Raw genomic sequence first — 14,141 nt, forward strand, 5'->3', positions numbered from 1 at the left:
AATGCTGATTACAAAAAGATTAAAAGTCAGTTTCTTTTGGAACTACCGTATCTCTGTCCATCTTAGATTTTTGAGATTTTAATTTCTTAGACTTACTAAGTGTTATTTTTGTTTTATTGACTTGAGATAATAGTATTTGTTTAACATCCATTCCCTTAACTAAGCTAACAAACTTATTTAAATAACTTTTTTCATGACTGAATTTTTTTTTCTTCTTTTTTTATAGAATCCGAATCGCTGGAATCAGAGGTATTCAAGGTGTGGTTCGTAAAACAGTAAATGATGAACTTCGGGCTACCATTTGGGAGCCTCAGCATATGGATAAAATTGTTCCATCCCTGCTGTTCAATATGCAAAAGACAGAAGAGGCTGACAGGTATTGAATAAAGACGGAAGGGTGGGGCTGTGTTATTCTGTATGGTGTATGTGTGCTTGCTTGTTTGGATAAGAATGTTTTATCTTTAGTATTATGTATATAGTAGTCTCCTAAACTTGAGTGAGTTTAAATATATATCCTTTCTGAAAAAATTACCATCTTTAGTCACCACATTAGGCTGAGTAGACCACAGATTCTTACTCAGACACTTAAGGCTTTATTTCTTTTAGAATAAATTTATCACTTGCTGCTTATTAATGGGCAGTCTAGATTGCTATTGGAATTAGTACCATTTAAGCTGCAGGTGTAAGAAATAGAGATTATAAACTGAACTTCTATTATTTAGAGATCCAAGGTGCTTTTTCATAGGGAGTTAATACTACTACTACTAATAATAGCAGCTACTATTCACTCTCTATGCTTTTTCAACATAAATACTAGACTATTTCTTAAATATTTATTCTAAGATATTTTGGCATGGAATATTGTTTTGGGGCATATGCTGACCCCTCCGCTCCCCACACACCAGTAGCCTGTTGCACTTAGGATTCTGTACTTATTCTCCTTTTTCAGATGCCATAAGCATGCTTTCCTGGCAGATTTCTGTTGCCTTACACAGAGGTACTATACAACCAAGTTTTAGAAGCAGTGTTTTCCAGTTTGGCTTATTTCCTGATCTCCCTTTTCTTGTAGTTTAAAGAGGGAAAATCTGAATCAAATTTAAAAGATATTTAATTCTGTAGTCCTAAAAGTTTAACTTTATTTGTAGTTTTGATGATTATGTGTACAATGCCAAAGTAAACATGGTCTAGAAGTGAAAAGATGAAATTGGTAGCTCTGTAGGCACTTAATATGTTGATTGAAATTTATAGCAATTACAGAAAATATTTACACTAGATTTCTTAAATATGATTGTCTGCAGCTTTGGAAACATAAAGTGTGAAACTTGATATATTTTAGTACCTTCTGTATCTTTCCTAGTTTTGATATTGTGGCTGAGGTTAGTTTTTCTGCAGGTACCTAGCTGGTTGAGAACTGATTCCCCATGATTATGGCTCTTGAGGTACAGGATTAAATTAAATTGGTTGACAAATTGTAAGAAATTGTATTTTCTCATGGTTTTGTCCCAGTGCCACAGATACGCTTTTCTTTGTTGTTATTGTACATGAAATAACGTGTTAAAATATGAACAAATAGTGTCTACTGAGGAGATTTACAGGTGTTCTAGTTAGCTTTCATTTACACTGTGTCATAATTTTCTACTTGATTTTATTTTTGCTCTCTTACAGTTAAACTGGGTGATCTTTGGGTACCTTTTTCTTGCTGAGACTGTGCTCTAAATGTAGAGAGGTTGTAGGAACTTTACAAAATAGCAACTGTTGAGTATTTTGCCTTTGGAAAATATATTCTATTAGTTAGAAACAAGTTAGTACAACTGAATTTAGTTCTCCCGTTTTGAAAGATTATATGATCAGCCTCAAGGTATTGACTTCATGAAGTAAAATTAAGCTCTAAAGTTATTTTGAGGTAAAAAGAAAATGTCATGCTGGAAATTCTGAGAAGTCAAATCTCTCCTGTTTAACTGTTAGAACTGGTGTCAAAAGTCCTGCATTGGTTTGTTTGTCTTCATTTCTCTTTTTTTCCCAGTCGCATAGGCCCTCCTCCTTCTCCTTCAGCAGCAGACAAAGAAGAGAATCCCGCTGTGCTGGCTGAAAACTGCTTCAGAGAACTGCTGGGCCGGGCGAGCTTTGGGAATATGAATAACGCTGTGAGACCAGTTTTTGCGTAAGTCCTTGGTGTTTTCCTGGTTGCATCTAACTGTGCTGTATGCATTCTGTTTGAGTTTTTTTGAAATCCTCTTACCTGTATGAGAGAGTTATTCATGGAGCCAGTACAGTGGTATGGGAAAAGTACGGGATTGAGTCAGACAATGTCCCTTTGAGCACTGGTTCAGCCACTTCCCTACTTTTCCCTCTTAAGTAGGAAATGCAGTCATGCTCTTGGTATCATGTGCATTGTTTCACTGGGATTTCTGCTCACAACTTGGAATGCATATGCCCACTAAAATATTAAAGTAGAGCGTCCAAGTATGATGTATCTTGTTTTATTAATTTCTGATTCAGTTCAGTTTAGTCGCTCAGTCGTGTCCGACTCTTTGCAACCCCATGAATCGCAGCACGCCAGGCCTCCCTGTCCATCACAGACTCCCGGAGTTCACTAAGACTCACGTCCATCGAGTCGGTGATGCCATCCAGCCATCTCATCCTCCGTCGTCCCCTTCTCCTCCTGCCCCCAATCCCTCCCAGCATCAGAGTCTGTTCCAATGAGTCAGCTCCAACACCACAGTTCAAAAGCATCAATTCTTCGGCGCTCAGCCTTCTTCACAGTCCAACTCTCACATCCATACATGACCATTAGAAAAACCATAGCCTTGACTAGATGGACCTTTGTTGGCAAAGTAATGTCTCTGCTTTTGAATATGCTATCTAGGTTGGACATAACTTTCCTTCCAAGGAGTAAGCATCTTTTAATTTCATGGCTGCAGTCACCATCTGCAGTGATTTTGGAGCCCCCCAAAATAAAGTCTGACACTGTTTCCACTGTTTCCCCATCTATTTCCCATGAAGTGATGGGACCATATGCCATGATCTTCGTTTTCTGAATGTTGAGCTTTAAGCCAACTTTTTCACTCTCCACTTTCACTTTCATCAAGAGGCTTTTGAGTTCCTCTTCACTATCTGCCATAAGGGTGGTGTCATCTGCATATCTGAGGTTATTGGTATTTCTCCCGGCAATCTTGATTCCAGCTTGTGTTTCTTCCAGTCCAGCGTTTCTCATGATGTACACTGCATAGAAGTTAAATAAGCAGGGTGACAATACATAGCCTTGACATACTCCTTTTCCTATTTGGACCAGTCTGTTGTTCCATGTCCAGTTCTAACTGTTGCTTCCTGACCTGCATACAGATTTCTCAAGAGGCAGGTCAGGTGGTCTGGTATTCCCATCTCTTTCAGAATTTCCCACAGTTTATTGTGATCCACACAGTCAAAGGCTTTGGCATAGTCAATAAAGCAGAAATAGATGTTCTTCTGGAACTCTCTTGCTTTTTCCATGATCCAGCGGATGTTGGCAATTTGATCTCTGGTTCCTCTGCCTTTTCTAAAACCAGCTTGAACATCAGGAAGTTCACGGTTCGCATATTGCTGAAGCCTGGCTTGGAGAATTTTGAGCATTACTTTACTAGAATGTGAGATGAGTGCAATTGTGCAGTAGTCTGAGCATTCTTTGGCATTGCCTTTCTTTGGGATTGGAATGAAAATTGACCTTTTCCAGTCCCGTGGCCACTGCTGAGTTTTCCAAATTTGCTGGCATATTGAGTGCAGCACTTTCACAGCATCATCTTTCAGGATTTGAAATAGCTCAACTGGAATTCCATCACCTCCACTAGCTTTGTTCGTAGTGATGCTTTCTAAGGCTCACTTGACTTCACATTCCAGGATGTCTGGCTCTAGGTCAGTGATCACATCATTGTGATTATCTGGGTTGTGAAGATCTTTTTTGTACAGTTCTTCTGTGTATTCTTGCCACCTCTTCTTGATATCTTCTGCTTCTGTTAGGTCCATACCTTTTCTGTCCTTCATCAAGCCCATCTTTGCATGAAATGTTCCCTTGGTTTCTCTGATTTTCTTGAAGAGATCTCTAGTCTTTCCCATTCTGTTGTTTTCCTCTATTTCTTTGCATTGATCGCTGAGGAAGGCTTTCTTATCTCTTCTCGCTATTCTTTGGAACTCTGCATTCAGATGCTTATGTCTTTCCTTTTCTCCTTTGCTTTTTGCTTCTCTTCTTTTCACAGCTATTTGTAAGGCCTCCCCAGACAGCCATTTTGCTTTTTTGCATTTCTTTTCCAAATGTCACGAACCTCATTCCATAGTTCATCAGACACTCTATCCATCAGATCTAGGCCCTTAAATCTATTTCTCACTTCCACTGTATAATCATAAGGGATTTGATTTAGGTCATACCTGAATGGTCTAGTGGTTTTCCCTACTTTCTTCAATTTAAGTCTAAATTTGGCAATAAGGAGTTCATGATCTGAGCCACAGTCAGCTCCTGGTCTGGTTTTTGCTGACTGTACAGAGCTTCTCCATTTGGCTGCAAAGAATATAATCAGTCTGATTTCGGTGTTGACCATCTGGTGATGTCCATGTGTAGAGTCTTCTCTTGTGTTGTTGGAAGAGGGTGTTTGCTAGAGTGCATTCTCTTGGGAAAACTCTATTAGTCTTTGCCCTGCTTCATTCCGTATTCCAAGGCCAAATTTGCCTGTTACTCCAGGTGTTTCTTGACTTCCTACTTTTGCATTCCAGTCCCCTATAATGAAAAGGACATCTTTTTTGGATGTTAGTTCTAAAAGGTCTTGTAGGTCTTCATAGAACCGTTCAACTTCAGCTTCTTCAGCGTTACTGGTTGGGGCTAAAAAAGAGTCCGAAATGCAGTACTTGGATGCAATCTCAAAAACAACAGAATGATCTCTGTTCGTTTCCAAGGCAAACCATTCAGTATCACAGTAATCCAAGTTTAATTTCTGGTTACTTCCTCATATTTGGCTTCTCTTTCTTTGCTTTCTTTTTTGTGTGACTGGGCTGCCTTAGATTACATTCTCTTCTCTGAGTAAATTTTATTGTATACCAAGTGACCAATCACAGGAATATTAAATATCTTGTTGGTACTTATATGCTGCCCTCCAAGCAAAATACGTTTATAAGCTTTGAGTTTCTCCACATAGACATGGAGGCTCTTGTCAAGCCTCTAACTCAATTGTCACATATAGACCTATATAATATTCTGTGTTATTTCTGAATATTTTTGCTAGTCTTTTTTTTAATCATTTGCCTTGTTCTTTCCCCTTCCCGATTCCATCTTTATAACATGTATAAAGTAGTCTAAATGTAATATCCAGAAGTCTTTTTTTGTTTGTTTGTTTTAGGGAAAATATTTTGGTGCAAAGTTGATCTTAAGTTACAAGAATCTATAAACCACAAATTAAGAATCAGAGAGTTTTTATATTTTCAAAGAGATTCGCCCTTACTGCTACCACCACCAAAAAATGATGTTTACTGTTTAAAGATTCTCTGGGCTTATGAAAATGCTGCTAAACACTAATCAAATTATGTCAGATATAACTGAGGGCAGATTTATTAATGTCTAGACCTGCTGATTTAATATCAGAATTCTAGTTTTTATCTTGTGCTTGTGCTTAGTTGTTCAGTTGTGTCTGACTCTTTCCTACCCCATGGACTGTAGCTCACCAGGCTCCTCTGTCTATGGGGATTCTCCAGGCAAGAATCCTGAAGTGGGTTGCCATGCCCTTCTCCAAGTTTTTATCTTAATCCTGTTATTAACTAAGAGGTAGTTTATATCGCCTTAAAAATCTAAAGAGCTGTTGTAGAAGACGTTACCATGTTAACTATAATGGATTGCTTGAGTAACTTGAAAATGGGCTATATTTTTCTCTATGTATAACTTAATGGACTTACATCCTGATCATGTGTTAGTTAATTAATCTAATTAAATGTTAAATAGTTAATTACATATTGGCTAGTTAATTAGTTATTTAAATGTTAAATGCCCTCTGCAAATAAGATACTAGGCATTTAGGGAGAATATAGTCATGAATAAAAGTCCTAAAAAACTTGTTCTAGTCCCTTAAAAACTTGAGAGATCATTGACATTTATAGTGGCTTTTTACCTTGTGTGTTCTGGGAATTTGAATTTTGAGCCCATATTCATTGTCACTTTCCTTGTGGATATGAGGCTTGGATTAATGATGTATAGTCCATAAAAGGCTTTATTTTGCTTCTGCTAAAGACATGGGTGCAGTGTTATCCAGGAACCACTTTGAACTACAACCTTAGGTTCAGTTTTTTTCAACCACACAGATACTTATGAATTCTGTCAAACTACTCTCTGTGTGCTGGGAAGGACTTTCCAGAGAGACTTTGACTTTTTGTGGTTCCTCTCCGAGTCAAGGCCAACACAGACAGCTTCTACATGAAACATTTCCACACATTCACTGAAGGTGTCTTGGATTGATTTAATGGTCTTGGATTGATGCATGTATTTCTGATCCGATAGCCATCTTTCCCAGGTGGACCCTAAGCTTTGTCTCCAGTTTTCTGTGTATCCCATTAAACCACTAGCTGTCAACTACTGGAGATCTGAAGATGTACCTAAGATAGCTGCTGGCTTCAGGGTATACTGACTTCTTCAGATTCCACCTTCTTGTGCAGTCTAGACTGAGGGACTTTTCTTTCTTACCAGCTCATGTAGGTATTAAAAATCACACATATATAGTAGCTTTTATTGTTGTTTTATGAAAGGATCTGCCAGTAAAGGGAAATAAATATAGTTCTTGAAAGGGAAACTTAGCTTCTCTTTTAGATAATATTCTTTTGATTGTTAAGCTTTGCATATTATTGAGGATTCTAGAGGAGAAAGTATAATAAAAATAAGGAAATCTTAAAGTAGTTTTCTTACTATTAATTACAGGCATTTGGATCATCACAAACTATGGGATCCCAATGAGTTTGCAGTTCACTGCTTTAAAATTATAATGTATTCCATTCAGGTAAGGGTTGAATATATTATATAAGTATATATAAGGATTATGTAAGTATATATATAAGGATTATATATTATATAAGTAATTTTGGTTCTCTGTCAGTAAGGATGTCTTCAGAGATAGAAAACACTATAGGAGATAAGACATATTCTTAATTTAGTTCTTTGTCTCATTTATTTTTATTTATACTTATATTCTTACTTGCCAAGATGAAAAGATATCTAATAAAAATAACAGTGATTTTATGATGATAACCATTATTGTGCATTTATTAAATACATTATTGTGTACTTGTGTTTTACTGATAAACTAGTATTAGAATTGATTATTACAGCAGCATGTGACTGATACGTTTATAGGGTGTTTGCTGTGTGGTGGTGCGTGTATTAATGTGTTAACTCCTCTGGTTTCATAGAGCCTTGATGAGGCACTGTCATCTACTACAGAAGAACTTGGACAGACCCAGCTAGCTCTTAATTCAGTTGGAATTTTAGGTCTTTTTTTAAACATCTGCATTTTTAATACCCTAAAAAGTCATCATTAATTTAAAGGAGATAAGGTTGTAAGAAGCAGCACAGCTTTTAGTACCGGTCATAACAGGATTTGCAGCCTAGATGGGCTGTTTCCTGGTTGCATAGAACTTAGGCAGATTATTTAGCCTCTCTGAGCTTTAGTTTCCTCATTTCTGAAAAGAAAATTTTAGCGCATGCACTGAATGCTTCATTTTTATACTAAAATAGAAGCTGACATTTATCAAGTGCTGGCTGTGCCTCTGACTGTGCTAATAACCTTACGTGCTTTATTTCATTTAATCCTCCTCATTTTATGAAGTGAACGTGAAGTGTGAAAGTGTTAGTCATTCAGTTGTGTCCGGTTCTTTGCGACCACATGGACTGTATCCCACCAGCCTCTTCTGTCCGTGGAATTTTCCAGGCAAGAATACTGGATTGGGTTGCCATTTCCTTTTCCATGAAGTAGATGTTGTTATCCCCATGTTATAGATCAGAAAACTGACCTTTAGAGAGATCAGGTACCTCACTCAGGGGCACACAGGTAAGAAAGTCAGGATCCGAATTCTGTTCATCCTATTCTAAAACTTTGTGTCTGAATAAAATACTAATTATAGACTAGCATAATATAAGTTTTCAATACTTGGTAGCTAGTACAAAGCTGGTTTATATGTGGAAGGATAATTTTTTTTTTAATTTTCACAGTTTATTGAAAATAATTGACATATGTTATATAAGTTGAAGGTGTACAACATGATTGGTATATGTATATGTTGCAAAATGATTCTCATAGTAAGTTTTCTCAAGATCCATCACTTCACATAGCTACACGTTTTTTTTCTTCTGATAAGAACTTTTAAGATCTTTTAATTTTAGTTTAGTAGGTGAGCAGTTGATCTGGCAATCTGTAGACATAATTAAGGCTCTTCCCCTAGTCTTCATAGCCTTGTATTTCTTCATTTGCCCTCCTCATTCAGATTTAGTTACTAGATGAAACTATTTTTTGCAAGGAGTAAATGCTAAAGTTGAAGAAACTGAAGGAATCAATAAATATTTGTTGATTAAGTGTTTAAGAAGTTATTCTGGTCCATAGCATTGCTTTAGAAGAAGCTTTACGTTCACTATAAGAAGTCCATTCTTCGAAAATTGCATGTTAGTACCCACCAGGATGGGAATTTCTATTTTTTAAGGCTATCCTGATACATTCAGGATAATATTTATTATGAGAATAAAAATTTTCTTATAAATCTCCTTCTCAGAGATGACTGCTGTTAACATTTAGACATATATAATTCTAGTCTTATATACTTTTTAAAAAAAAAACATTGAATTTTATTTAACACAGTATTTTACAACTGGGCTTCCCTGGTGGCTCAGATGGTAAAGAATCTGCCTCCAATGCGGGAGACCTGGGTTCGATCTCTGGGTTGGGAAGATCCCCTGGAGTAGGGCATGACAACCCATTCCAGTATTCTTGCCTGGAGAATCCCCACAGACAGTCCATGGGATTGCAAAGAGTCAGACATGACTGAGCAACTTAGCACAGCACACATTTTACAACTTGCTTTTTTTCACTCAGGATATCATGAGTATTTCCCATTATCCTTATTATTCTTAAAAAGAATGGTTTTTAATGGCTGTATATATTGTTCCATGACTTAAGTACCAGTCTCCTAAATTGGATGTTTTAATGTCACATGATTTATCATTTTTATGAATTCCAGGATGTATATAATTGTTCATATATTTTTACACTACTTTGTTTCTCTTAGGCTCAGTATTCTCACCACGTAATCCAGGAGATTCTCGGACACCTTGATGCTTGTAAAAAAGATTCTCCACGAGTTCGAGCAGGTATTATTCAGGTTCTATTAGAGGCTGTTGCCATTGCTGCTAAAGGTTCCATAGGTAAGTGCCAGCCCCCCAAAAAAACATTAATCTTTTACAGAATGTTTTTTCTAGCAGGTATAGCACTGTGTGGGACGCTGAAAATATTTCTAACGTTTTTGAATGTGCTATAATTTCTCTTGAAATTTTGGGTTTCCATGACTATTGTCAGGCCTCTTTAATGTACAGTTAAACATTTTCTCCACATCAGTCTCTCCTTCCCTTCCTCTTCTCCAGTAAAGATTCTGAAAGCAGTTATATGCTAAACATTTGGGAGGGGTACAGATATAACAAGAAACTTACAAGTTTACTGAGTTAGACACCTCTCCCTGATGACATAATATAAGGCACATTTTGATCAAGTATCATAAGAAAGCCAAGGTCCAGAGAAGGGGGAAAATGGATTAGTAGGAGCAAAGCATTATGTAGCCCATTTGACTGGAACATGTGGTGGTGTGTGGAGGAAGCCAGGGACATGGCTTCAGATTCAAGTTGTGGCCAGATCATGGGTATAACTCTTCAGTTGACTAACCTGCTGTAAAGATTTACTATAATCTTCATCAGAGATAATGTTATATGATGCTGACCTCGATGGCAGCAGTAAAAGTGGGAATGTGAAGTCAGCAGGATTTGATTAACTGAGTGACTGTGGGGGTAACACGGAGAAGGGACAGGTCAGACATCATGATTTTTCACTTGTGTGATTAGAAGGATGAAAGGGTCCCTCATAAAATTTCTGAAGTTAGGAAAATCTAGTTATGTTTTCTTTGCTTCAGAATCAAAGTGGAACTATGTATTACCTACTGAAATATTGTAATGCTCACTCAGTGTCAAATGAGAGTACACATTTTGTATATGGACTCATCATTACTCATAACTTACCTCAACAAGATGGAAACAGGTTATTTTTTGGAGAGCTACTTCATTTGACATATTAATACGAATTGAATCACAGATGATGCATTGATTGAGTCATGTCACTACTGATGTTTCTTATGTGTGAGGAACTGTGTGTTAGGTTCAATACATTCAGAGAAGGAATTACATGAGGCTGCCTGTCCTGGAGAAGGTTATAATCTAGAAGGCAGAAGTAAAAAGCACTGATTAGACTGTCTTGTGATGGGTGCATTGACGGAAACACACAGAGTGTTCACAGAATTAAAAGCAGAGAATAAATGTAGTTTATCCAAATTGGGTAAATTGGCTAGCTTCATTCTAATAATTGAGACAAAATTCTTTCTTCTTCAGCCTTAAAAGATGCAAAATAAATTTCTTATGCTACAGCGGGCTGTATTATCATAATTCTATGGATTCTGACCCAGCAGGTTATCACAATATGCATTCTTTTGAGTAGACAAGATTAGATAGATGGAAAGTTTTTGGTAACTTTTATAAGAATATGCATGTTTTGTGTGTTTGTACCAAAGATTCCAACAGCCAGTTGTTCCGAGATGCCCAGTAGATGTTTGCTGCAATAGCTAAGAGACTTTCTTACTTAGGGATTTCTCATTTACTTTTTTAATGAATGGTTAGTTCATAAATTATGAAGTATTGCCAGCTACTTAGAAAATATCTGGAAGTCTCTGTTGAGAAACATGAGTATTGGCTTTGAGTCTGTGATGCTGGAAGAATGTACTCGCTCACACCAGGGTTCATCTGCAGGACCCACAGTGCTGGAAGTCTTCAACACCCTGTTGAAGCATCTGCGTTTCAGTGTTGAATTGGAAGCAAATGATTTACAGGGAGGCTCTACAGGCAATGCCAACTTAAACACAAGTTCCAAAGACAGTGATGAGAAGATTGTGCAGAACGCTATCATCCAAACAATAGGTGAGTGCATTTCCCTTTTCAGCTTATTATGGAAAACAGTGATTCGGAAAGCCCTCATTGAAAGTACTTGACTGTTATGCTGCATTAGTTAAAGGTGAATGACAGGTTAGACTTTAAAAAAAAACTTTGTGTTTAGAAACTAAACAAATATGAGAATACAGCAAATTACAACCAAGAACACCGTATGTACCCTTCACCTAGATTCATCTCTTAATATTTTAGGCCTTTATTATATCGTTTCCTTTCTCTCTCTGCCTGTCTCCCCCTCTCCCTCCCTTTCTGCGTTTCTCTGTGTGCATACGCATGCCTGTATATATATATGTGTATATCTACATATATGTGCATATATAAATCTATACATATAGAGAGATGCATGCATGTGTCCATCTACCTTTCTTTCCTAACCACTGCATATTAAGTACATATATATCATGGCTCTTTACTACAGAGTATTTTTTCCAAAGAATAAAGATATTTTCTTACATACCCAGAATACAGTTATCAACATCAGTAAATTTAACTTCATATAGTACTTTAATCTGGAGAAGGCAATGGCACCCCACTCCAGTACTCTTGTTGGAAAATCCCGTGGACGGAGGAGCCTGGTGGACTGCCGTCTATGGGGTCGCACAGAGTCGGACACGACTGAAGCGACTTCACTTTCACTTTTCACTTTCATGCATTGGAGAGGGAAATGGCAACCCACTCCAGTGTTCTTGCCTAGAGAATCCCAGGGATGGGGGAGCCTGGTGGGCTGCCGTCTATGGGGTCGCACAGAGTCGGACGCGACTTAGCAGCAGCAGCAGTACTTTAATCAAACTTGCATGTTTCAGTTTTGTCATTTGACCTGATAATGTCCTTTATAGCACGTTTTCCCTTAGGTCCAGGATCCAGTCTAGGATCATATATTGTGTTTAGTTGTGATGTTTCTTTGGTTCCTTCAGTTTGAAACATTCTCTTATGATCCGGACATTTTGTAAGAGTATAGGTCCCCCTTGCTGCTGCTGGCAAGTCACTTCAGTCATGTCCAACTCTTTGTGATTATAGCCTGCCAGGCGCCTTTGTCCATGGGATTCTCCAGGTAAGAATACTGGATTGGGTTGCCATTCCCCCCTCCAGAATAGGTCCCCCTTACCCCTCACTTTAAAAAAACTGTCCTTTACATGGGCTTGTCTAATGTTTCTTCATGATTAGATTCAGCTCGTGCATGTCTGGGAGGATGCTATTTAAGGGATACTGTTCTTCTCAGATTCTCACATACAGAGGCACACAGTGTGTGTCCGCTTTTTGCTGGTGGTGGTAGTTGTGGTCACTCAACGTGTTGCTCTACTTCTCTGCTGCACAGTTTCCATTCCCCCTCGTAAACAATAAGCAGTGTCTGAGAAGATACTTTAGGACCTTGCAGATCCTCTGCTCTCCCTACATCTAGCAAGACATTATAGACCAGGATCTGGATACTGATACTTAGGGTTTAAAATCACATGCTTCCCCGCTACTCCACTCCACACACACACACACACACGTGCACAAAGGGTGGTACAAGGATACAGAGCATGGTGTAATGTTGATTGTTTTCAATTAATGTCTCGATTTGGTCACTGTCAACTTCAAGTGGTCAGTCTGACCCTGGAGTATCATCCAGTGAGAAATCTGCAGCATAAAACTTCACAAAACACTTTTGATGCATTCATTCAGTCACAGCACCTTCTCGATACACCGTACAAATCCTTTTTTTGCATTTCAGTTGCATTTTTACCTTTCTTGAAATAATAAAGCATGACATGCTGTAAATGTTTCTTTTTTTCCATCTTCAGTACTAAAATGGCTATACAAAAATTCAACTTTGGTAAGTGTTTTTTCTTAATGCACTGCTGACATGACAGCTGTCACAATACAGTCTATCAAAATTGTTTCAAATGAAGGTAAAGACAGCTAAGCGCTAATAGAGCCATCTTATTGAAAAAAAACCAAATGAACCTTTGACCAACCTAATACTACGATTTTTTTATTTTATGGAAAAATTAAGTTTTCAATTTGAAAAATACATCTTAAATTTATCTTGATATTTTTATAGGATTTTTTGGAAGTAACCTGCCAGATTATCAGAGGTCAGAAATCATGATGTTCATTATGGGGAAAGTACCTGTTTTTGGAACATCTACACATACTTTGGATATCAGTCAATTAGGGTATGTTTTTCTGGTTGTCCTGTGTACTCAAACTGAAATTTCTCAAACTGTAAAGTTGAATACTCCAGGCCAGAATACTGAAGTAGGTAGCTGTTCCCTTCTCCAGGGGATCTTCCCAACTCAAGGATCAAACCCAGGTCTCCCACATTGCAGGCAGATTTTTTACCAGCTGTGCCACCAGGGAAGCCCTAATTTGATTTTACAACATGCTAATGCTTTAGTTTGTAAATAATTTAATAAGGAAATGATAGTCTTATTTAAGATATTTATTTGTTTGACCATTAATAACCCTTTTTTCATTTGTTAATTCTTTTTTGAAAGAATTATTTGTATAACAATTATTTAGGCACATCCTTACCTTCTTATTAATATATATTACATAGATATTGTGTCTGTCAATTATATTTGCATTAGATATATTCTCCAGTTTATAGTATCTTTTAATTATTCTGGATCTTTTGTTGTGATTTCATACAGTTGACTTTTCATGTCATTACATGCATAGGTCTGTTTCCTTTGCGAACCAATAGCTTTTTAATGTTTTTTGTTTGAATTTGATTTTTGTGCATATAACCCTGTAATTCATATGAAGTTTACTTTTAAAATATAAAATGAGCCATGACTTAGTATAAAAGCAAAGTCTGTTTCGCTAATATGAATAGAGTTTTAAAATCAAAAATAATAATTTAAGTAAATAAGGTTAATTACTTTTAATAAGATAATGCCACTGT

General features: G+C 37.2%; 1 protein-coding gene across 5 annotated transcripts in view; it reads left to right on the plus strand.

Moving 5' to 3' along the window:
• The window catches only part of EFR3A (EFR3 homolog A), an 87,790-nt gene that overhangs the window by 42,113 nt on the left and 31,536 nt on the right, over positions 1 to 14,141 (plus strand). For all 5 annotated transcript variants that reach the window (XM_025265518.3, XM_044928843.2, XM_006079360.4 and 2 more), the window contains 6 exons: positions 227 to 376; positions 2,024 to 2,161; positions 6,923 to 7,001; positions 9,277 to 9,412; positions 11,054 to 11,221; positions 13,296 to 13,410. In XM_025265518.3, coding sequence (XP_025121303.2) covers positions 227 to 376; positions 2,024 to 2,161; positions 6,923 to 7,001; positions 9,277 to 9,412; positions 11,054 to 11,221; positions 13,296 to 13,410 — 786 coding nt within the window. The remainder of the gene's footprint in view (positions 1 to 226; positions 377 to 2,023; positions 2,162 to 6,922; positions 7,002 to 9,276; positions 9,413 to 11,053; positions 11,222 to 13,295; positions 13,411 to 14,141) is intronic.

Source organism: Bubalus bubalis, chromosome 15, assembly GCF_019923935.1.
Source record: "Bubalus bubalis isolate 160015118507 breed Murrah chromosome 15, NDDB_SH_1, whole genome shotgun sequence".
NCBI classification, from domain to species: Eukaryota; Metazoa; Chordata; class Mammalia; order Artiodactyla; family Bovidae; genus Bubalus; species Bubalus bubalis.